Consider the following 25,627-nt stretch of genomic DNA (forward strand, 5'->3'; position numbering starts at 1 on the left):
GTAGTTTGGTCGCCAAATGGGGGGCGGAATGTGCAAACTTTTCACCCGGCAGTTAGTTGTAAGTAATTAAGCGAAGAAGAAGAAAACACTGGGGCAGGGGGCGTGGCAGCAGGGGCGGCAGAATCGAAGGGCCCCAAACAAACGAAATTTTCGGTAATTTGCTTAATTTGAATTCAAATGCAGGCAGCGATAGGAGCCAAGTTGAAAATGAAGAAAATTAAACGAACAAAACAAAATGAAAATAATAACAGTACATTGAATGGTAAACAGTGGGAACGCTACATTATGCAAATTTACATTGAGCTAGATGAAGTTGAAATTAGTATAGTATAATAATAAATAATCAGATCCCAAAAATTCAAAGATTTTAAGCTTTGTTAGTGTTGCTAAACCCATGAAAAGTGGTTTAGAAAAGTGGTGGTTCACTCCATTAAGAAAAGCACTAAAATAGTTTCAGTAATAACCATTATATTGTTTTATCTTATTTCTATCGTATAATACAAAGAATGGATTGATCTATTATGATCTATACTCCACTTTTGATAAAAAAAAAAAACAACGCCTTCCAGAACTCAATAAGCCTTGTAGAACGTTCGGCATTTCCGCTGCAACCCCCGATAAAGTGGGAACACTTTTTCCGAGACAATCTGGCGCTCAGTCTCAGTCTCAGTCTCAATATCTTCTCACATGAGTTCACTCAAACTTAAACTCAAACTCGAACGTTTGATGTCTCACTCAAGAGCAGCCCCATGCTTGGAAACTCGACACTTTTGAGTGGTAAGAGATGTATGGGGAACTTGACAATGGGGGGCAATTCCGATTCCGAGTGACTCAACTTGTGCGGCACCCACGCACATAGATTTATATTTGCCCGATCCGACTCTTGGGGAGTTTCTTAAGAGAAGCGCAAGGAGCTGACTCAGGTTCAGGTTGCACTGGTAGCGTATTGGAGAAATAAGACGACTACGTCATTGCGATGATCTGATCTGGAATTTGAAACTGGTTTGGCTTTTTGGTTTTTGGACACGGATCGACGTGACTTTTGCTTTATTTATGCCAATTTATATGCAATAGCCGGTCTCTTGCGATCGCGTGCGCAGAAATACTCGACTTGTTCTTGCCGTTATTTCTAATTAGATTAGGGTGGGCCTTATATATTTGCTGCCATCTCATTCTGCAGCCCGACTGCGGCGGACCAATCCCTTCAGTCCGATTTTCTCGCTTGGTGTCTTTTGTTTGGCCGCGATCTTTTCATTCGGCGACCTCCTTTTTCCGCGCCTTCTTATTTACTTTTTGTTTTCTTTTGCTACTGGTTACACACCCCGGTCGCAAAAGCCTTGAAACACGTTCTCGAATGGGGATCGGAACAAGGAACAGGCGCAAAAGGTGTAGCACAAACGAGAAGTAAACCCGTTTCAACGCCGGTTCCCCAATCTGATTTACCTACACTACTTCACGCACGGAGCGGCGCACTCAGAGAAAAGTTGTACTAACAGCATCCACACTGCCAAAAAAGGGGGTACAGCACTGAGGATTATAAATTCCCAAAAAAAGGTAACCATGAAAATGAGAGGTTGCATTGCAAAAGTTTCTTCTGATTACATTACAAAGTTATCCCAGTTTCCGTTTTTAATTTCTTGAAAGCACTTGAGCGTTTCTCCCTGTGCATCGATCTCGAAAACTTTGCCTTTGTGTACTTTAGCACTCCAGGCCCGCCCCGACCGCTCGCAGCTTCCAGTCCCCGACTCCCAAAACTCCGGCTTGGTCAGCAGAGCAGCTGAGTCGGCGACGTCTGCGCAACTTTTGATTTTGCCCGGAACCGGTTTCGCTCCACTAGTACGAGTATCTTTCGGCCAGCGATTGTATCCGAATCGCTTTTCGTATTTGTATCTGTATCTGTATCTGAGACCGAATCCCCAATCCGTAGCAGACGCTAGCTGCCCACATTTGAAAGGCCGCTGCAGCGGAGAGAAGCAGCGCCGATAAATGTGTTGTTAATTATGTTTTCAAGATGCTGCGGTGGGCGTTTTTGGGTACCGAGAAAGAGATGTCATTTGCCGATAACATCTTCTATAAATACGTAGATTTACGATGATGGAATCGCAAGTGCTGTCTATAATTTTTATTAATTGCTTGGTCATTAGCGTTGTGAGGTAAAAGTTATTAAAGTTATCAAGAGGCAAGGATTAATATGAGTGGGCTTACTTTCAGCATAATTGTCTTTCTACTCTCAGCACCCTTGATTCGTTTTTAAAACTACTAATGCTAACCGATAATCTTGCAATATCCTTATAATTATCGATATACAGCCTTCACAAATTACATGTTTCGACAGTGATTTGGCACATTCCAATCATAATAGACGCAAATCGGATTTATCTCCATTATTAGTAAACATAACTTATTATTTGCTTTATCCACGCTTACCACTCCTTCAGTTCGCGATTGCAATTTATGTAATTCATTATGCATAATTTGCAGACCAAAAACCTTTCACTTGCCTCCGAGCTCCATTAGCGATCTTTGTTTCTCTTTCGGGTCACTGAAAAAAACTCCAATTTGAAATCGTTTAAAAATAGTGAACTCACACAAACACCGATGGACTTCTAATAATAAGCCAAATGCTGCTGGGGGCGGGGTATATCCACCATATAGTGGAGCTAAAATCATTGCGGGGGCGTTCCTCGATCTGGATCTGGATCTGGTCGGATCGGGTCGCTCTCTTTCTCTATCCCCTTTCATATGGATATGGCTTTCACATGTCAGTTCTCGTTGGACTTCGTTTTTTTTTTCGTTCTTGAAATCGCTTACATTCACTTTTTATTACAATTAACCTACACGGAGTGGTGCATGGTGTGCATTAGAGGTATTCCCCCCTCCCCGTATTCAACCACATATTTTAATTGCCATGTGGGGGGTGTTAGGATCATATCTTTTGCTCAGTGCTCGCTGCCAAAAAATCCAAAGAACGAAACAAATTTATGACATAGAAATGTCAAGAGTTGTGGCTGTGTGTGTGTGCGTTACATATTTCTATTTCTGGCCCGCTGGGCTGCATTCGGATATATAGCTATACCGTTATGGATGGGATGCATTTACGTAAATGATTTAGAACATATCGAACACATTTTGAAGGTGACTTTGACAGAGCGAGCAAAGTTCCAATTCACTAAGTTCACTTATTTCTGTCCTCAGGCCCAAATGGAAACTGCAAGCAAATATTAATTATCATTGCGGTGTGTGAGCAATTAGAGCAATGGTATTTTTCAAAAATGTACCTGAACATTGCATGAATAAGTAAAACAAATGGTTTTTATTAAAAATAATTTAATAACTGTATTCTTTAGGGTGCAAGTTACAAAAAAATTGTGATTTAAAACCTTAATTTCGACATATTATACGTATTCAAGATTTACAGAAAATCATTTTCATTAAGATCTTACCGAAAATAATGAAAGGTTACAAAAATATCAGATAATTGTTATGTATATGTACATATATGTGACGATTTAAAATTAACGGAAAATCATCCAAGCAAATTGAATAAACTAAGTATAATATAAACGTAAGCCCTAAGATATTATAATTTTTATATATATAATATATACATAAAATTTTAAAGATTTTTATAAATTAAAATTCTTAAAATGACTATAATGTAAAACATTTAATTATTTTATCACCTCAAAAAAAAAATCGATTTATCGATGGCTTAAGAGTGCCACAAAAAATTCATTATCTAGTTTCTACCGTTAATTTAGTCACCGATTTGCAAATATTAGTTGCCAGGCTATTTTATAGTCCGCAACCTACGCCAAAAGCTTAAGTCTGTCTACTTTTGGCCAGTTAACCTTTTAGTTGATTGTCAACTCGACTCGCCTTCGTTGAACTCGGCAACCCCTTAAAAAACCCCCTTCGGCAACCAACAAAACCAAAAACACTCGAACTCTCTTCATTGGATGAAAGCACTTTTTGAAGAGCACACAAGAGAGCACTTCAAACTGTGGGTCAAACAAACACTTTTTCGTACTGAATGGAGGGTTGCCTAGTTCGATTGCAAAAGTTGACACCTATAACATTTTAACTAACAAAATGAGTTAGTCAAACGTTTATTTACTAATATACCAAATTATAAATAAATTGGAATATCTTTTAGACTTTTTAAATGCTACAACGTTTTGAAGTTACTGAAATGCCACAGTAACTGGTTGTTTGCCCCACAGTGCAAACGTAAGCGAAAGAGAATGACAGGAAGAGAGAGGAAGAGAGCGAGAGAGTTTCGAGTCGAATTGGAATGGAATGACCAGAAAAATATAGCTGCTTTTAGTTTCGAAAAATTTTTCGATGGAAGCGGTTCTGTCAGCGGAAAAGTGAATTATAGCAGAGCCTGCCTGAAAAACTCAAGAAAAACACATCAAAGAAATAGCAGCTCTCAGCTAAATAATAACAAACACAATACTTTCTGCTCAGTCACCGCAAACTGAAATAATCACTTTTCTGCAAAACGGCGTCATCAAAAAAGTTTTTGCCTACAACTCTATAAACGCGGAAAAATTTGTCAAAAATACAACTAAAAGAAAAACAACAACGCGAGTGCACGTGTATGTGAGAGGTGCTCAGTAAGAGTGTTTGCGTGTGTTCGTTTCTGTGTGTGACAGATAATAAAAGGAGAAAAAAAGAAGTTGTCGAAAGTCGTTCGTGAAAATTAGTGCAAGCGCTGCAGGGAAATTGTCCGGAAAAATCGCAAAATCCATTGTTTTTAGCCGGCATCTTAATGACGTCACGTCGTGCCGCAAAAAACCAACGATAACAACAGCTTCTGCAACAACGCGCGTGTTTAGTTTACACACACACCACGCCGCGTCGAGAAAAAAAGTTAAAAATACATTTTCAATTCACCATCGGCGTAAAAGTAAAACAATAAACAAATACAAGAAAATAAAACAGCAGCCGCTTTTTTACCCAACAACAATTTCAACAACTTCAACTTTGCCAGCAGCAACAACAACAAGTCAGCTGGACAACCGAAGGTGTTTATACTTAAAAACAAAAAAAAAGAGATGGTTGTGTTTTTTTTCCTCTTGTTTTCTCTCTTTTTTCGCCTCCGTCTTAAGTTTATGTTTTTTTTTTTATCCATCGGTTTGTCTCTTCCCTTTCTTGCCACATTTCGTGGTCTTGTTTGTTATTGTTGTCGAATTTTCGGTGATGCCAAGTGAAGAGTCGGAAATTCTGTTTCATGACAGGGAAAACTTTATATTGTAGGGAAAGTTATTCCCAAGACTCGAAAAAAAGAATAATGGCAGAAAATTAACAAAAGAAAATGTTAAGGAAACTAATGTTCTTCAATGTTAATAAGGTTTATGTAGTTTTAAAGTGTAGTATCGTTCCAATAATACTTCAGTATTTAAATGCAATAAGTCCCATTGGTAGTGTTTTATAATTACAGTGTTGCAAAAGTAGTACCGTATTACCAAAATGCAAGTCACTTATTTAGAGTCTATTTAGTGCTGAATAAGGTGCAGAAACATTGATAAGTATTCGATAGTACAGAGATGCATATATCGAAAGCTAATTTACAAATAACTTTTATATAGATAAAAAATGTATTTCACAAATTTGTTCAGGGAAAAAAATATAAAAAAGTATAGACGTAAAGTTTGGAAAAATATACACAAATATACATTTATTATTGAAAACAAACTACTTTACACGGCCACAAAATATAAATTTTGCATTAATAAGTGTATTATAATCATTAAAAAAAATTGCTTAATCTGTTAAAATAATGCACATCTCGTTCACTTGGCTTGGTAAAGCTTAATGACCGAAAATCAAATTGAAATTGAGCCTAATGAACTGTGAAATAATAATTAAAATTCAACAAATTGCAAACCAAATTTGTCAGAGTGAAAATGGGAATGGTTATTCCACATTATTGGGCATTAAATACGTTAAATATATCCACATTATTTGCGAAAGCACCCTAACAGCTTAACATGAATATATATCATCTGTGGAGTTAATTAACTTAAAAGCACGGTAAAAACTACAAATATTCGCGTTGTAATGTAATGCAAATTTAGCCATTTTTATTCTAAAGCCGGACAAGGCCTAGACTATTAAACAAACAAAAAAAAAACATCTAAGTCGAGCGATTTTTACAGTGGGTTTCAACACTGTTAGCCAGCTGTAAAGAAACACACGTGACAATAAAACAAAACGCCTGCGAACAGGCAATTACGGAATTAATGGCTAAATGAAATTGTTTTGAAAGCTTAAGATATTTAATGGGTTTAGACACCCGAACAGAAAACAGACATGATTCTTAAATTTAATGTGATTATTTTGTTAAACGAAACTGATTCAATTACCGGATTTGTTCTAACACTGCAAATCGATTTAATTTCAGGGTCTTAGAGACGAATTCATGGGAAATACGATCCCGAAACGCACTGTACTCGCACTTGCAAATACATAGATTTTATTTTAACGAAAAGTCACGTTTTTTATGTGGTTCTCCACCCAAAAACCCACACCGCGTGCTCTTGTCAAGTCGTAACCATTAAATTTATGTTTATTTCGGCCCTAGCTTCGGTTTCAGTTGCAAAAACATTGTTATTATAATTTTTCCGATTTGTTTCGTTTTCCTCCAGTTGAGATATGCAAATTGAATTAGCTCTGCCCGCTGGCAACTGGAAAACAAAAAAGCAAAAGTTTGACACATTTCGTTTTTATTTTTACTCTTCATTTTTGCCCATCATCATCGACAAAAGTGTCAAAAATGTGTTGCTGCAGAAATATGAGTCAAAGAAATCGATTGGAAAATGCCAAAAATGAATTGTTATTTCTGTCCATTTGTTCAATACACTCTGACAAGTCATTCACATTTTCTCCTCCGAACGTACTCAAAAAATCAAACTCGAACCATAACTACAAAACGACACGAATGCCACAAGACGGTTTTATGTTTTGTTGGTGAAGGGGATTGGGATGAAAACTTGAGGACTTTTGGCATGACTAATCGATTCGATTTTTCGCCAAAAACTCATGCCGCAGTACAAATAGTCGAGGCAAAAAAACGTCGTTGTGAGAAATAGGTGCTTGACTTGTAGTAAGAAGGTTTTGCGCTTTAAGCTCTTCTCAATAGGTCGTAAATATCGATAGGAACACCCCCTTTCGGCTGTCGAAAGTGTGGAAATAGCGTTGTATATAGCCGCGTTTGTTTGCTCGGCTCGCGATTTCAGTTTCGATGCGAGATGACAGCACTCGAAAAGGTGTCAGAGTTCAGACGAAAGGTATGAAAGGTCTAGCCTCAAAACGCTAGAATGCTCAAAACAATGCAATTTGCTTATGAGCAAATACTTGTTAATTAAGGCTTTTAAGTATATATATTCCCATTCGCATCTTTACTAAATTGCTAAATACGGTGTTCTGGAAAAAAGTTCAATATATATTTAAAATTGGCAAACTATTGATAGAGTTTTCTTTTAATGCTGGAATTTTTATATCTCATCGATTCGTTGGGATTCTGTTTTATATCTCATCTTGTATTTTTGCATTTACATAAACATTTCGTTTCCGTTGCGAAGATTTTCAGATCTTAGTTTCCATTTGGCCGTTTCCTCTCGTTCAAGTTTTTCATCTTTTTTGATATTTTGAAACATGTGCTCGTGGTCTTTCTTTTTTCTAAAAATATCAAATACTTTTTTTCGGTGCTAGAAATTTTGTATTTGGCTTTTTCAATAAGCGCACAGCAGCTGCGACGTCGACTGAGGCAGCGAACAAGTCGAAAAGAAAGAAGAAACAAAAAACAAATAGATATTTGTGGCTTTTGTATCTGGTTGGGAGAATCGTAAGATTAGGGTGACTCAGACTAGCTGGAGTTCCGAATTTCATAGGTAAATTACCTAAAAATAGTGGAGAGATCTCCAATCGCTAATAAATTTTACATTTCGCAGTGGCTAAGGCATTTTCAGTAATCACTAAGCTTTCATTTCTAAGGTATACCATGAGTTTACCATAAACTTCAGTCGTATAAGTTTATGTATTATGAAATTGTGTACTAAATTTAAACTTTTCCAATATAAAATTCAAAATATACTGCCATAACTTGTTTCGCACCCAACTGTCCGTTTAATGCAGCTTCCTCAATTATATCTATACCGTTGGCACACCCTAACATAATTCTCTTAGCACATGCCAAAACACAACAACCAACCGAAGAGTCGAAAAAGAAATTTTGAACGTGTTTCGTCGGTTGCTGGTGTTGTTGTACCTCCGAGTATCTGAGTATCCGAGTATCTAAGGCTTCTCCCATAACAGGCGACAGCTGCCGCACATTTTGGATGTATCTTTCGGATGTATCTGCAGCTGTGCATCCACAGGCCCCCCAAAAGATATTCCACCTCCCCGCCGCAGTTTTTTTTTTGTTTTTTTGCTAGCGTTTTTGGAACGACGCTCCACTGCAGTCCCAAAATAAGTTTGTTTTTGTGGCCGAGAGACAAAGTTTTTAGACGCTTTTGCATAATGCCAATGCTGAATTATAACGTCGGCATCTTTAACCCTTCACTGGCCCGTGGGGCAACGCACAATTGAGATCAATTGAAGGCAGAATTGATTGTTTAACCTTTCCCATGGGGGACAGAGTCTGCGAGTTTCGAGGCGTGTCTGCAATGTGATTATGTGCACACAAATTAGTTCAAAGATTAACTCGATTCTCATTTCGGAAATTTTGAGAAATTTTTAATTTTATAAATATTATTCTCTCACTTTGTTTCGGCTATTTCGTGGTTCATCATCAGCACGTTGGGAATATATAAACATAAATGCGTTTCGCCAGCGAAATTAATTAGGCACAGAAATCTATGAAAATTAGTTGAGCATTTGTTGCTCGGACTTTTCTTCCTCTTCATCGCCAGATTTTACACATTTGCTTGTATTTGTATCTGTATCTGTATCTGTGTTTGTGGCGGCGCTCTCGTATTTTTAAGATAAGCTAAATGTTATGAATATGCCAAAAAATAGTATATGAGCGCGATAGAGCGCCACAAGTCCGTCGCTCTCATTTATGAATTTTGTTTTTGATTTCCCCCATTCGCTTTTATTTTTCGGCCTCTCCTTTCGATTCGGTTTTGTGTGTATTAAGCTATATATGTTTTAGCTTTCCGACCTCTGACGTAATTACTGATGATCGCGTTTTGCGCCTAAGAAATTGATTTGCTTGTGTGAACGAAAATTTGAATTTGAATTCCGCTGAGAGAAAAACGTGACAATAAGCTTTGAATTAGATTTTGCATAAGACGAGCTCAGGTGGATTTTAGAGAATGCTGAGAGATCTTGGGACTAGGACAAGATTTTCCAAAATAAAAAACGAAAGTTTTTTTCACTTGCATATGTTATAAATAAAAGTGAAATTTCCCTATTTATTTCAGTTCGTATAAATAAAGCGTTATATTACTGTTATTGCTTTCGTTTTGGTTTGATTTCGTTTTAATTGAAAAAAGATCTGGGATATTTACTTATTAAAAAACCCACATTTCCCTAAGACATAAGATAGCTCCCTATCGAATCCATTTGCGTATGCTTTCGGCACCCTTCGTTTTCTTCTGCTTTCCCATTAGTCACATACGTTGGACCATATATAGATCGATCTGCAGATTGTTTCAGCACCTAATCGAGAGCTCTGCCAAATTATACAGCCAGACCGAATAAGGGCAACCCCCTGAAAAGTATTTGTGAATGCATTTCTTTTAACTGAGCACAGACTTTCGAAAAGTATCTCACAAAAAGCGCTAATAGCTGTCAATGAATTCAGTCAGCGATGTATCTTCAAAAGCCCAGGAAACATATGGGGGCAAAGAAATAATAATCTTGCAAAACCCACTCACCGAGTACTACCAAATTAATTAGCCAAGTCAAATGGATGACAATGAGAATTAATTAGGCAAGTCAAAACTCCATTTTTGGAGCAGCGATTTACTCGAAGAATAAAAATAGAGCCGTATTGTGTCTTTTCTTCGACCCACCTGAATTGAATGACATAAGCCAAAGCAAACCGATCATTTAGCCACTTGCCATTTATGGCTGACATTTCAGTCGTACCATCTTTTGATGGCTTTTGTAGATGGGAAAGTTTCCTGTTCCTGCTGTTCGTTAAACACCATTAGTTGGCATTTGCGTGTAGAATAATTGTAAGTTATTACTTCATTCGGTTGTTGTCTTAATGAGTTGGATATTGGCGTTTGCTATCTTTTGCGAATAAGGCGTATGCATATTATAGTTTGAGTGTATATGGTTCACCCTGTTTTTATCTAATCTTGTTTATTGATAGCAGCCGTCGAACCTGGTTTCCTCGCAGTTTTTTCCCCCAGTTTTTCACCCATTTCTTTCACTTTTTTTTATGAGCGCATCGTTAACTATATATGTCATACCTTTGGGGTGCACTGTTTTTTTTTTATATTTTTTTTTAACTGCGGTGCTTAAGAGGCGCGTTGTATAATGTTGCAGAGCGGTTACTGACCGATGTTTTGCTACGGCTTCACTTGCGTAAATGTTTCTTTAAATGCATTAACTTGTCGCCCGCGGGGCGAGAGCTACAAACTTGGCGTTTTTGCTGTTGTTTTCGGCCCTCTGAGGTATTGGCAGCGATTGTGTATGGCTTTAGTCATAACTTCCTAAGTCGGCGGGCGGTCAAGTTGATATACATATCTACATTTGTTTGTATACTATATGAGTCGCATATCAAAAAAAAAAAAAAAAAATAAAAATAAGAGTATACACAAATACGAAATACAGAATGCGCTTTCACAGCCAACTGCTAACTGCAGCGTTCTATTTGTCGCCTTATCAGCGAAACGCTCTCGATTTGGTCTGCATGTGTGAAGCTCCACGTTATATATGTGTGTGGCATGTGTGTTGGGGAATGGATAGTGGGATAAGTTATTAGGAACGGTTAATTGATTGCGCTGGCACGAACAGATACTATATGTTATCTAATGGCCAAAACTGCAAGTGAAACTATAGAAACAGCCTAACTGTTAGAGAACTTTATAACTTATTGCCTTTGAACAGCTGTTTCGGTACTAAGAGCACATTTTAAGACAGATTTCAGCGTGACAATCTAAGCTTCGTAATTATCAAATAACTAGTACTAATCAGAGTTTTCCGTATTTAGGGCAATAAATAGCTAATAATAAATTAAATTTAAACAGAAATTAGTAACAAGCATCTAAATAAATGTTCTTTTTTAATTCTCACGCATGAGTTGCTAGTTTTCCATTTACAGAATATTTTGAAATCGCCAGTTACCATTGAAAATTAAAAAAAAAAAATTGAACTGATAAACAAAGTAGTCCACCATTCCAGATGCAATTAGGATTGCCCAAAAATTCGGATGCCAGCACAGCTGCCTTTGTGTTAACTCAGCTTGCATAAACATAAAGTCTTGATCTTGTGCACATACGGGTGTATGAAATGCGAATGTGAACAAATATTTAGTGGAGTTGCGTTAACAGCTTTGGAAATTAACAGTTTTTCAATCGTCACTATTCTTTCCCTGACTGCTGGTTTCTTCGATTCTCAGATGCTTTCTGCCTGTTTTTTTTTTTGGCAACTTTAACCTTCAAAACACACTTTTTCATACGAGACCGAAAAACCAGAAAGAAAAAAGGAAAACAAAACCTACGGACAAAACTTGTTGAACTTGTTTGTCTACATCAATTTGCATCGTTTTTTGTCCGTCCGTTTTATTCGTCGCTTTTTTGTACTCTTAATGATATTTTAATAACCGAAAATCGCCGAGATGCGAGTGTCCTTAGATCTGAAAGCAGTATCTGAAGGTTATTTGTAGGTCGACGGATGCACCAATCGGCGTATTATTCATATCTATATACATATGACTATCCGCACAAATGGCAGAACCTTCGATTATTCTTGGCCCAATTTCACATCTAAACACTATTGGGAAGTTTATTTTCGTGCAGCAATTTCCACACCCGCTTCTGGCCATAAATTTTCGTACTGCGTCAATGACACGGCTGCTAATTTCTGGCGATGTTTCGATTTCAGTACTTGTATCTGTATCTGTTGGCTATAATGTCTTCTATATATTCCACATAGCCCGATGCCCAGCCACGTCCGCTTGTGTGGGCGTCCCGTCTGTTTCACTTGCGTGTTTCTATTTTTTTTCCCTGCTCGGTTTTCTGTGGATAGAGATTTTTTTGTTTTAGTCGAAAAAGTTTTCAAGAATTATTTTAATACATGCCATAAACATTAGCCCACACACACACACGCAGGCGCGCAAGTAGATGATGGGTCTTCAATTTCTCAGCTCATAAATTAAATCACAATTTATATCTTTGGAAATCAAGTTAAAATACGGAAAAGCAATTTGCAGCTGACATCATGCGAACGTATCCACAAATCCATATACTAACAGAAGATAGATAGAATACGTTCTGTATGTGTGTTCCCAATGAAGTTTATTAATTGTCTTCGTTGGTATCTTTCCAAATTGACTTGGCTGAGATAATTTACTGTCGGTGTGTCGGTGTGATATCTTTGGAAATGCCAAATGGTAGATAGGAAATATTTGGCTTTTGGGAGAATGTCTATTGAACAGGAAGATATATTTTGGATTCAATGTGATCTATTTTTATATTTTTAAAAGCATTTCTCTTAGAAGAATGGAAATAGTTTGGTAGAAGTGCAAAGTTCCATTAAACTCATATCAGTTTCGATTGCAAAATTAGTTCGTCACTCCCATGTTGTATGTCTCACCGGTCCAAGCCCATTAAATATTTAACAAAAACAAGAAAAGCAAAGAAAGCTTTAATAGATTCCCATTTCGAAAAATTTTGATTCATATGCCGCTGACTGCGATAAGATAAGATTAAAGGCATACACGCACACCAATGCAAACACGATTACAACAACAATTGCAATAGGCGTTCAAATAAAGATAAAAACAAATCAAACAAAACACAATTCAATGGCAAATAAACACAAACTGAAATGCTAATAACAACAAAATATAAAAATCAAATTGTGTGTGCCGTCATCGATGATTGTGTCACTTGGTGATTTTTGAAATTAATTTATACTTCTCTATCTTAAGTCACAGTTTCTGATGCATTTCTCTTTAATATACATATATTATAAACAAATTCTTTTTACAGTATTTGATAAATCGAAATAAGCGTTAAATAAAATGTTTGTATCGAGCGGTAAGTGCGTTTAACAATTTATTCCATTGCTATAAAAAGAAATTTGCTAAAAAGTGAATATATACGAATACGAGTCTTAAACACTACTCTCTCAGGCGGTGTCTCTCTCTTAAATGTTGCTTAGCTAAAAACGACCAAAAAATATATATACCTACCTATACAATTTAATTGCTAAACACCGCTGGGCCGGGCCTACAGATACACAAATATACAAACTTATATATGTGTATGTACGTATCAGAGCGACTATTAGTGCACTTTAGTTCATAATATTTATTCGTAGTAATCTTTTTATTTGGTCTATGTGCATTGCGATGAATTGCCTTAGGGGCTAGGCTTAATTTGGCTATTTGGCTGTGGCTCTTTAGCTGTGGCTCTTGGCTGTTTTGGCTGTTGGATACCCTGCGATACCCTCCAGAAAGCTGCAAACTGGATGCCAACCGCTGCTCACGCTCTACATATATAAACTATATATACATACAAGCAGATATTCATGTGTGTATATCTGGTGAACTATTTTTAGTGACTATATCATAAGTTGTATGAAACGAGAACTTTTATTTTGCACAACATTCGCTCATTTAGTCTAGGAATCTATCGCAAAATATATTACATATTAAATACTCCATAGTGATACGGTTATGTCTGTCGATTGTCTTTTGTTTATATTATCATTTGAGCATTGCATTCTGCATAAAACCATAACACAAACGACTTGCGCATTACTAACCCCTAAAATCTAAAAGATATAAAACATGATCAGTTTCCACATCTCTCACTTATACCTAGAATCGCTCTGTCTCTCTCTTTCTCTCTCTCTCTACGATCTATCTATCTCTGTCTTTCGCCATTTGTATTTATCTCTCTTGGAATGTGAACCAAGTCGGTATGATCCTAAAGTTCTATTTCTCTCTTTTACTCTCATTTCAGATAATGTAAACTCAGCTTACACACAAAAAAGCAGTAAAATATAAAATACAAAAATTAACAGCTGCGTTTATCTATAGATATATATACACACACATCTATATATTTGAATAAGCCTTCGATTTGAATCAAAATTATAGCCCAAGCTATCAGCTACCCCCACAAGCTTTGTACTCCACAAAAACGCTAACGAGCAAAATCGATAAAGACCAGAAAGCAAATGAAATCATACCATCTGCCATAGATCTATGCTATAAACATATATAGGTGCGCTGATCTGTGCTCTTCAATTTAGTGTTTTTTGTGTGTGCGTGTCGCGAGAGGAGCACCCAAAACCAAACAAAAAACGTATAGTAAAACAATAAGAAGCAAAAAAAAAAACATTATCTAGTCGCTAGGCTATAACTATACAAACTCCAACTATCCCAGATCCAGATCCGTAAACAGCATATAGTTATATATCTATAACCCCAAAATACGATGGCCAACGTTGTCAATATGAACAGCCTGCTCAACGGCAAGGACTCGCGCTGGCTGCAATTGGAGGTCTGTCGCGAGTTCCAGCGCAACAAATGCTCGCGCCAGGACACCGAGTGCAAGTTCGCCCATCCCCCGGCCAACGTGGAGGTCCAGAACGGCAAGGTCACCGCCTGCTACGACAGCATCAAGGTCAGTACTCCCACCCCCATGTTAAACCGTACTAGAAACACCTACCCTCAACCCTCTATTGCTTCGTGTGACTCGTAGACCGTAAGCTTTAAGTCTTGATTTCTCATCCCACAAAAAAAAAAAAATAATAATAAAAAAATAAGAAATAATATACATATTTCAAACCAATACCAAAATCCCCAATTAAGGGCCTCAGCGAAAACTGATCTTGTCTCGCTTTTGTTGTTTGTGCTTCTGTGCTTTTATAAACTCCATTTTCGTTTTTGGTATCTCTGTGCTTCTATATATACATATATATTAAATACACACTATATATTTAGTGGCTGTCTCTCTAAGTGCCTACCAAATAAAATATAAACTAAATGCAGCTAAATGCAGCGCCGGGCTGAGCTTGAGAATTGAGAATGTGTGCGTGAGTGTGCTTGAGGCTTGAGTCTTGGGTCCCCCGATTAGAAGGCTTTAGCTTTTGGCTTACAAATAAGAGAGTTCCACCACCCATCGATACTAAAAAAAAAAAAAAAACAGAGAAAATCGGAAAATCGGTGATTATTTTTGTTCAAAAATATGAACACCAAATTTGGGATTTTCTCTGTGTAAACTGTAATGCAAATAAAACGTTCTCTAAAACTCAACTGAATAACTACAATCGTCTATCGCCATTCGAGTGATTTTAGGCCACGCAACTCATAGACATGGACAACTTCAAGGTAAAGCTCTTAACATTCAATAATTAAGTTAAGATTTTAGCTTTAAGAACAGCCCCCCTCCACCACCCCATCCGTCGTAGAACCGATTCCATTTATCTTATAGTAAATATCTGGCGTTTTGTAACCTGACACAAACAACCTGCCGAAGGGCAGATACCATCGAAGCCAAAGAGTTTCCCACTTTTCCTCAATTTTTTTACTGCCCAAAAAAGGCAACGTGGCAAATTAGCAGGGGGCGAAACAAAAGGGTTGAACAAAAGGATGTTTTTAAACAGGACAATGGCGAACAAGATGCAGGAAAAAATTAAGTTGCCTGTTTGGTGTTTTCTTTATTAAGCTTTTTTGTTCTATCCGCAACAAACAAACAACTGCCAAAGAATGGCAACATAAAGTGGAGTATTTTATGTATAGTATAATAATGCTGACAAAATGCCATCATCATCAGCAGTAGCAGTAGCAGAAGTGGTGGCGAGGTAGCATGGCATCAACATCACCATCAAATTTGTGACAGCATAAAAAATTACGTTTTGAAATTTTACGTTGCCGCTTTTCAGGCGTCGCTGGCAGCTTGTTTGGCCAACGGCCTTTTGTTATTCCAACAAAACCCAAAGCGAGGACTGAGTCCCTTAAAGTTGGGCATAGTTCGTCCTTTTTGCCCAGCGCCCCCAACCATTTCATTCTGTCGCTCTTGAGTCTAGTGTGCAAACAATAGTAAAAACTGATGTTTGTAAGAGTAGCTCGTTGGCTCGCAGGATCCACTCTTCTTTTTTTTCTGTTTACTGGGCGGCGAGGGGGCATTGTTAATTGAGCCACTGGATAGCCCTCCCATTTACTTACTGCTTAAATTTTGCGTCTAGGCTTCAATGAAAATTAATGTATTAGGGCGGCTCTAGAATTTTCTTTCTTTTTGAGAAGCCTCTAAGCATATCAATTAATTACTTAAGCCATTGAAAAATTATTTAAAAAGAGAACTTCCAATAACACTTACAATACCTTCGAACCAAAGTTTCGTAAATAAAAGTGTGTTACTTTCCAGCTAACTCCAGAGTCAAGATCTATAATGTCCCACATACGAAGTTCGAAACTCTAGTTAAAATCCACTTATGATTTAATCTTAGCCGTGTCGAATTTGAACGCATATTAAATATTCATAATTCTGGCCATTGCTGCGTACAATGCCTGACCTGCATCATTAATCAAGCCTAACCCCTAAACATTTCCAATTATCTTTGATGGATCATTAGGAGACGGGTCAGACTTGCGCCTCGGTTAGTTTCTGGCCATGCCTGGGAAATCTCATAAGCCTTTTGGCAATTATCCGAAACCACAGCTGCGTGATAAGCGAGTTCTGACTGCAGAATCCACATCATCTGTGGGGCAGCAGCTGCAAGTTGGAATTGGGCATGTTGGCATGTTGGCATTGGGAAGTGGAAATGGAAAGGACACACACACCCAGTGACCCTTGGGCACTTGTAGTTTTTGCCCGGCTGGGCGGGTAAATAAAGCTCAGACATTCATTGCCCACAAATTAATTGTGTTATCCTATTAATTAACTATGCAGTAAAGTTGCCGAGCAATTTCGTTCGCCAAGCGTTTTTCCACCAGCCTCCTTCGCATTTTTCCGTTTTCCATGCGCCTTGCCCTGTTGTTCTTTGCCCCTTTTGAGTGCTGTAATTGTAGGCGAGTGTGTTTGCACTCATTTTCACCTCTTTTCCTTTTTTTGTCCCCACCGCGTTTTTATATACCATATGTGTGTGTGTACACTGTACATGTACGTGTGTGCTTGACACACAAAACGAGCTGGGCTTAAATGTTTAACGAACTTAAACGTGGCAAGTAACCAGCACATAATACATATATATACATATACATATATACTTATATCTACGTATATGTTCGAGGACGAAAGTCCTATGTACGACTCCCTGTGATTATATGGCTATACTATATGGAATACACGTGTACCTGGCCGTGTTTAAACTTTTTCTCGGTGGCCGCGACACTAATTTATTGCTATGTTGCGCGTAGTGGGCTTTTAAATGCCATTTTACAAAGAAAAAGTTTAAGCAGCATTATAAGTTTTAACTGGGTCAATGTCAGCATTAAGTATTAGAGGGCTTATCCAGTCCTATTTGAAATGTGAGCAAACAGCAGTTGTGATTTAACTTTAAAATTCATTGCACTATTTTTCATATTCTAATAATAATTCTTGGAATAGTGGAGCATTTTCATCTTAAGGGCCTTGGGGCATGCAAATTGTATCAAATGCTTAAAAAATAACCACCAAACTTGAATGCCTTTTAGCTCAGCCAAGCATTGCTTCTTCGCTCAGTGACCTCTGACCCTTTCAGCAAATTGGCATCATTTCATTGGTAATTTCCCCTCAATTTAATTTGACCACAATGGGCGAGCTGAAACTTTAAAAGCCACTCGGAAAGCGAGCCAGCGCCATAGAAAGGGATGGCTGATAGTAAACATAGTAAGCGGAGCGAGAGGGCGCGATGACAGTGTGAAAGTGAGAGGGAATAAGCATGAGTGAAAATCGCATAGCCACAACATAAAACATTTTCCGGTTTATAATTTTCTTGTCAACACAATTTTAACGCCATGCTGCTCCATGGCGCTGCGCTGGAAAATCTTCTCCTTCGCGGCGAGAGTTTTTCTGGGCTGCCGCTTGGCTGGTGCCACTTTATCCGGTGCCTTTTGCCACGGCGTCCTTTCGCCGCTTCGCGCGCTTTTGCTACTTAACCAACTGTAAAGCTCTCGGCCATATTGTGTGGCACCTTATTTTTCTATTATATTCCCAACACTGCCGCCGCCTGCAACATATTTTCGCGCCAGCTTTCGCTTGCCACTTCCCTTTCGGGCGGGGCGGGCCAACAACAAAAGTCAAGTTGCCTTGCCATGCAAATTATGGTCGAAAAGAATGAAGGGAAAATGGCGCTGCCGCAAAAGAAAATGAAAATGGCAACTCTTCCGCTCAAAAAAAAAAACGGTAGGCAGGAGAGCGAGATACATAGATGGTTGGAGAACAAAGCCGGCCACTTTGACATCTTCGCTCCTTGTCGCTCCTTCGGGGCTTTTCTGTTGTTTATACCAATTTTGTAGTTGACGCTTGAATTTCCGGATCGCCCCGAGCCGCTTCGGAAATACTTTGGTAATTAAATTTTAAAGGCAACAGGAACTGCTGGCTGATATGAAAAAAAAAAAAACAGAAATAAAGTTTTGCCAACGCTCTGATTCTGCTCGCTCACCCACATTTTCAATGTCATCCAATTATTTTTAATTCCATTATCTATTTTTTCTGCCATCGCCTTTGCTCCTCCAATTTGGCATGAAAAATTGCTGGTCGGCACTGAAATCGATAATAATAATAAGCAGCCGAGCAGAAGAAATGAATGGCAAAAGCAACTTAATGTACAAAATAAAAAAAAAAAAAGTAAATCCAATTTAAATAAAACTTCCCAGAAAATGGGAAATAGAGCGCACACCAATAAGAGGAGCCAAAAGAAAAGAAGAATCATCAATAGTTGCTCGAAATGAATGGAAAGTAAAGACAGGAAATGCATAGAAAAGAGTGAAAACTTTGCGGTTGTCAGTGAATCAATGGGACAAAAATTTTGGATTTTTTCGGTAATTGGTTAGAAGTTTTGATGAGAGCTGTGGAATTTGTAGAATCTGTAGATTCTTCGCCCTATTTTGGTATAAACTAAACTATGAATGGAGCCCGAACAAGGGCCTTTCCTTAAGCAAATCTGTGATTTAAAGTCCATATATCCAAACATCTTAATCCTTATCAAAATTGTCAACATCTTGTGCATGGGCACTGAGACACTTTAAGACTGCATAAATCCCTCGTTGCCTCAAGGCATCACCGAAATCTGTTTCGAGTGCAGTGTCCTCTCACCTGCCGTTATATGGATGTGGCGCAGCCCGTCCGCCCCATTTGCAATGCTGCAACATTCTGGTGCCAGGCGCGCCTAATTTGTTATGCCTTACACACGTTGCACTTGGAAATTCCGCAACAAACTTCAAGTCAATAACTCAGCAGAGCAACTCCCGCTGCCATCCAGGATATTTCGCCCACCAGCACTTAATGCATTATGCAACAGCAAGTTGTGGCATGTCCTTGCGCATGGCCACACTCACACTCACATGTGTGCGACTACGACTTGCGTTCGAGTGCGCCATTTCGCAGTTGCTGAAACCTACACAATTCATTCGTCCTGCCGCCTCCCACCCCACCACGCCCCCTTTTCATCCTTCGCCGGAACGTGACTGCAAATCGAGCAAGCGAGCGCATGCCTTAAATAAAATAAATGGCACATTATCAATATAAACAAGAGGACGTCGCCGAAGGAGTCGCGTACGCGAGTTGCAAGCGTAAAGTTGTTAAGTTACTTAAGCCAACAAATGAAGCGAGCCAAGATGGAGCGAGGTGCTTTTCCCACTGCCGGATTCCCAATTCCGGAGCTTGCAATTCGCAGCATTTTCCTCGTTCCCGTGCCCGTTCTCGATCTCATTCTCACACTCCAACCATGAGCCAGTCACGAGCCTGACAAATTGCACTTGGGCGCCAGTCTTCCTTCTGCCCACGCCAAAAAAAACTTTGTTTGACCAACAAACAAGTCCCTGTTCGGGCGCCAATTTCTTTTCATATGGCTAAGACAAAGGCAAACAAAAAACTAATGCCTGGCCGGGATGAATATAAATGCGAGCTGGTGTGATGCAGCCCCCATTCATTTCGTTCTATCCATCGAATGAAAAATGTCGCAAGTTTTTCCACTGCTTCAGAAGTCGAGGAATTTCCCGATAATGCTGTAGTCAGTCGATTGGAGAGTGTCAAAAGCGCATATATAAATAGCGCTCGGAATCTCGATGTCTTCTACAAATAAATATTTTTCGCTTTTTGGACTTGCAATTTCATTTCGCTGACAGAGTGAAAGATTATATATTCATATGAGTGTCAATCAGGCGAACGGACGAAGTACGGAACAGGTGACTCAATGGGCCATCATCTCTTGAGTGACTGTCTTGGATTATTGCCTAAAGTGGGAAATATGTATATGTGAGGCAGTCGGAAAAGTTGTTGATTGAAATGGGATTATGGAGAATGGATGCTAAAAGGAATGGGAAATTTCCGGGACACTTGGAGTCACTTGGAGGCGTTACAATCATCATTTTGTTTATGTAGATTAGATTAGATTTTAAGCGCAAAACTCAATTAAAATGAAATGTAAATAATTGCTCTTCAGCTGGGAAATAAATTCCAAGTTGACATTAAAGACTTTCCCGCTTAAAGTCAGACTTCTGCCTCCTTTTTTCCCACTTTCTGTTTTTCTCAGGCGACAGCTAAGCGTCAAACTAAGCACAGCTAACAAACAAAAAAAAGGAGAAACAGGGACCGCATCCAACGAAAATCGAGATCAATAAAAACGTCATTCAATTTATTTTCAATTTTTGCGGAACTCGCGAGCGAAATGAGACGTGTGTGTGGTGGGGGATAAAGGGGATTGGGATGTCGGAGCAGTAGCTGTGGCAGGAGTTGGTGGGCGGGGAGGCGTGGCACGGAGTGCCTAACAAATAATGGCAGACAGAAAACCCAATAAATTTAAAGAAGAAAAGCCATCGCCTGGGACTCGAGCAATGACTAACTGCGTCGAAGGAGGAAGGACGAAAGCTGTGGGCGCACGGCACATATGTGTGCGGTTATATCCTTGAAAGTGGGAGCTCCTGTGTGTATAGTATGTGAGAGCGTCAGTTTGGGTATATCAAATAACTTTGACTTTACACATTATTAAACCGCAATGTCGTCGACGAGTGGTGAAATAAAGCGAGACAAACAAACAAAGCAGCGTCACATTTGTAAGGATTGCAAAAGGACGACAGGCAGGCCACAATGCAGCTGCAGTACAAGCTGCTCCTGTTGCATTTCGCGTCCCACGCTTGACAAACTCGACAAACAATTGTCAGCCTTGTCGCCGGGCTTGCCAGGATGCTAGACTACCAGAGTGCTTGGCAAGCCTGCTCGTTCCTTTGTCTTGGGTGTTGCATTTTTCAAGAGAAATTGATTAAAGCCGGTCGTTGCAAACTGTTTGCCCAGTAAACTTAAAGTTCCTTCAATGGACCTACACTCCTGGCATTTCGTATCCTTTCCATTTTCTCTTGCTCTTGCCCCTCCCCTCTCGTGGCTTCCGCTTTCTTTCGTGTCCTGTCGCTCCTTTCAGTCGAGTGGCGCATTTTCTTTTGCCTCGGGCGTTGCGGCAAAGTCAATGAGTGGCAATATGCCACCAATAATTCAGGTCACGCGAGATGTCGTCGCTGTCCTTGCCGCTTACTCCTTGGGTTCTTGGGCCCAGGCCTTCGAGCAGTGGGATGGAAGCTTGGAAAATTATTAGCATTTTCTTGTTTTTCTTCTGGGTGTTAAATAGACTTCATTTGGCGAAAAGCATACATTTGTTTTATTATACTTTATAGGTCATTGTTTCCGCTACCAACAATGCATAATTAGACTATCCAATTATTGTTTTTTTATATTTAAATCTTTGATGCACTTGAACTTTTTTAATATTCCTGCATTATGAGAGCACTTTTATCCACTGTGCGTCATCATCTTCGACTTAGAACCGACGTCATTTGCCGCTTTTAAGCCCGTGCTGCCTGCACTGCTTTCTGCCGCCGCCCCCCGACCTGCCACGCCCCCGGCGTTTGGGTGTATAGTGGAATGTTCTATTGCCGTTTCGGTTCATTTTTTTGTTGTATTTTTTAGCTGTTGTTGCTGATGTTTTTGTCGCACACATCCGCATTGTGCGCTCCATTGTGTGCTGACGTCGTTAGGCCATCTTGCTGGCACTTTGGTTGCGCCTCCCAGTGCCACTCCCCCTTAGCCGACCGTCATGCCACCACCGCCCCCCATTTCGCTTTCTTCTTCCTTCACTGACTGGTGGCTGCTGCAATTTTAATGAAGCTGCGGCATGCGGCAAGCAGCGCCTTCGAGTTGCACGCGCCATGGAGCAACTTGCGCTTTTTGTGCTCCAGGATGAAATGATGATGTGGGCTGGAAAGGAAGGGTTGGGGCTGATGGAGATTGCCATTGTTAAATGAGCTTTACACGACAGCTGCCGCTTTGGTTCGAAAACTGCAACTCAATTTGGCACATATAGAGGAGATCATAAAAAGTAATCAGGATGTCAATCATTAAACTAATAAATCAATAAGCGTAGAACTTAAAAATGGCAGCACAAAAAAAAATCAACATTTAATAATTGCTAAAATTTAATATGGAATATTATCTTAGCATGACTTTTGTTCTTTTTATAATATTTTATATTTGTGTTTAGCTTTGTATTAGACATTCAAATCATATACTTTCCCCTACTCATTTCAAAGAACGTGTTTTTGCGCTTAGTGTATGGACAGCTCCTAACGAGAAATTCAATTTCTCTTTGCGGCTGGTCAAATTTCGAGACTGTCTGTCAATTGGGACTGCAAGTTGGCTGGACTGGGGCGAGCGGCTAATAAATGAAAATCCACAGAGGAGCAGTGGGTCAGAGAAAGGATAATACTCCCTTTGGACTTCCGGAGGAGCGTTTGCCTTTTGAATAAATGCCATAATTTATGGTCAAAAGTTTGCCTGTGCACACATTTTGTGGCAAACACTTGAAGCGGAGCTATTTAGAAAACCCCCCAAAATCCCGCTCCCTGGTCATTTGATGATGATGATGACTACATGGTATCCATCTCCATTTTCCATCTGCATTTCAGCTCACAACCAGTTCAGATTTTGCAGTTCATCTGAAAAGTTTGCTCGGTTACATTTCGGTGTCCATTAGTGTAATTTAGAACTCAAGTCTCGTTCCTGGTCTCCTTCGACTTTTATTTTTGGTTTAGCAGGGTGAAAAAGAAAAGAAAAACATAGAAAATAAAAATAGGAAACCAAAAATAGAAAGATATTCAATTTACTTAATAGTTTTGGGATGGCGCACAGGGTCATCAAATTACGGAGGTGCCAGGGCGGACCGAGACTAAACCAATTGGGACTGGCGGAGGGCAGGTGCTTATCATATTCTAGGGGTTGACAAACGATTCCGGTACCCGGGACCCAGGACCCTGTGCCTTTGGCATTTCTTGCTTTGTTTGCTCACCGCGCCCGATGAAAATCAAATGAAGCGAACGAGCAGGCGCCTTCGGAGCGGAGTGGAAAATGCTAATCAACAATGGTATCGATAAATGTTTGAATTGGGTTCGGCCTCTACCCCTCAGTGATCTCCTTCACTCCCTATCTAAATGCCAAAACTGAACATTGACGGCCAGGAATTCTCGTACTGTCGCTTACACATCGAATTTGCATATTATGAGATAGATAAAGAATCGGAGGTGGAGTTGCCAGTTCATTGGAATTTGTGTTTGGCAAAGGAAATGAAATATTTTCAATGAATAAAACTAAACGCTGCCCAGGGAGTTGACAAAGTGCTAAAGCGAAACACAAAATTAAATTACTTTAAGCAAGAACACCCAGCTCGCTTCATGTTTTAATTACTTCTTAAAGATAAAGATATAAGATCAAAGAATTTGATGTTTTTTTGGAGAACCGCCAATCAGATTACGTTTATAGTAATATATATTATATTATAACCTTTGAAATCAGTACTGATATTTATTTGCCTTATTGAGCGGTAATAGATATCGCAAATAAATCGCTCCGTCCCGGAAGCGAAAAGAGTCCAGCAATCAATGGATTACTTCCGTCATTTTGCCTGAGTTTTCAAACACATGCGTTCGCACGCGAAATCAATATCGAAAGCCGAAGCTTAGCAACTCCCGCTCCTCCGTAACTCCGACTCCTCGAAAACTGACAGCACAATTTAAGTCGCCTGGCCAAAATCAACAAATATCTTTCCACTGACATATACAAACTCCCATTTTTTGTTGGTTGTGCGAATAGAAATTGAAAATGCGCAAAGCGCCTGTTTAAGCATTTCAATTGATATCCATCAGCAAAGTGGCGCAACAGCAGCAGCAACAACAACAAAGGCCGTCCTCTGAGGGGGAAAAAAATAGAAAATCAATTCAATCACGCTTATCAGAGACTGAAGAAGAGCGAGAGAGCTCATCGAGAAACGTCATCGGCAGAATCTGAATCAGTACCAGAATCAGAATCAGGAGCAAAGTGCGAGAGCCCCAAGGATTGCATGAAAAAAAAAAATGAATAAATAAAACAAATTACAATTCAAAAAGCATTTCGGTATGTTTACTGCCGCAACGCCAAGTAGGCGAAAAAATGTGCCACCCATTCGTTGGAAAAATGGCGACAACAATAAAAATCTAAATGGAACTAGCCCCCATCACCCATCACCCATCACCATCACCACCACCCACAATACTCGGTATACAATCCCATTCGCCATTCGCAGCTGAGAATGATTTACTGTCGGTTGTTTGTTGTCTCTGCAGGCTGAAAAGAAATACGCTGGGCCAGAGAGATTTTTATCCCATGGATTGGCAAACGTTTTAGACATTTTTACTGTTTATAACTATCCGAGCCACGAAAAGCGCCCAACCACCGCCGCCCTCGCCCGCTCAATCCCAGACTTTAACCATTTATCTGGCGCCACGTTGTCCTGTCCTCCATTCGAAAATGTTCGCATATTTATATCACTCAGTGTTGCTGCCTGCGAGATGGGTGGGTGGTAAAAGGCATTAGCTTCGGCATTGTTGTCCTCGAGAGAAGTTGCTACTCCAAGGGCTGGCTTATTGATTGCTCGAGTGTTGCATCAACAAGCCATTCATGGCGGTTGCCTTTTTGAGTGCCACACTATTATCTGGCTGCCATGAGACTATATAAACATTATGGGATTCGGTCGGATTAGCGACTACTAAACGCAGCGCAAAGATATTATATGGAAATGATCACTTAAGATCGGCGCTTTATATAAAAGTTATCATTACACTCATCGTTATACAGATGCGTTAGTAATTTGTGCTTAAGTTTTTAACAGCTTACATCACATTTGCATGTCTTAACCGACTTCTTATTGGTAATTCACAACTGATTCTTTCATTACGCCATTGATTCGATAGAGTCCGCCTCTTAAGGCCAAC

The 25,627-nt window shown here is 39.3% G+C and overlaps 1 protein-coding gene across 16 annotated transcripts in view; it reads left to right on the forward strand.

The window, feature by feature from the left end:
- Positions 1-25,627, forward strand: part of LOC6609578 (muscleblind-like protein 2) — a 155,441-nt gene that overhangs the window by 41,770 nt on the left and 88,044 nt on the right. For 11 of the 16 annotated variants that reach the window (XR_004361368.1, XM_032715265.1, XM_032715266.1 and 8 more), the window contains exons 1-2: positions 4,331-5,030; positions 14,154-14,819. Coding sequence is in view for 15 of the 16 variants with exons in the window: in XM_032715265.1 (XP_032571156.1) it covers positions 14,631-14,819 (189 nt within the window). In the remaining variant the exon portion in view is untranslated. Of the gene's footprint in view, positions 1-4,330; positions 5,031-14,153; positions 14,820-15,493; positions 15,527-25,627 lie in introns of those variants that run through there. The other 5 variants (XM_032715256.1, XM_032715258.1, XM_032715261.1 and 2 more) reach the window with 2 other exon arrangements.

This window comes from Drosophila sechellia, chromosome 2R, assembly GCF_004382195.2.
Source record: "Drosophila sechellia strain sech25 chromosome 2R, ASM438219v1, whole genome shotgun sequence".
Lineage (NCBI taxonomy): Eukaryota > Metazoa > Arthropoda > Insecta > Diptera > Drosophilidae > Drosophila > Drosophila sechellia.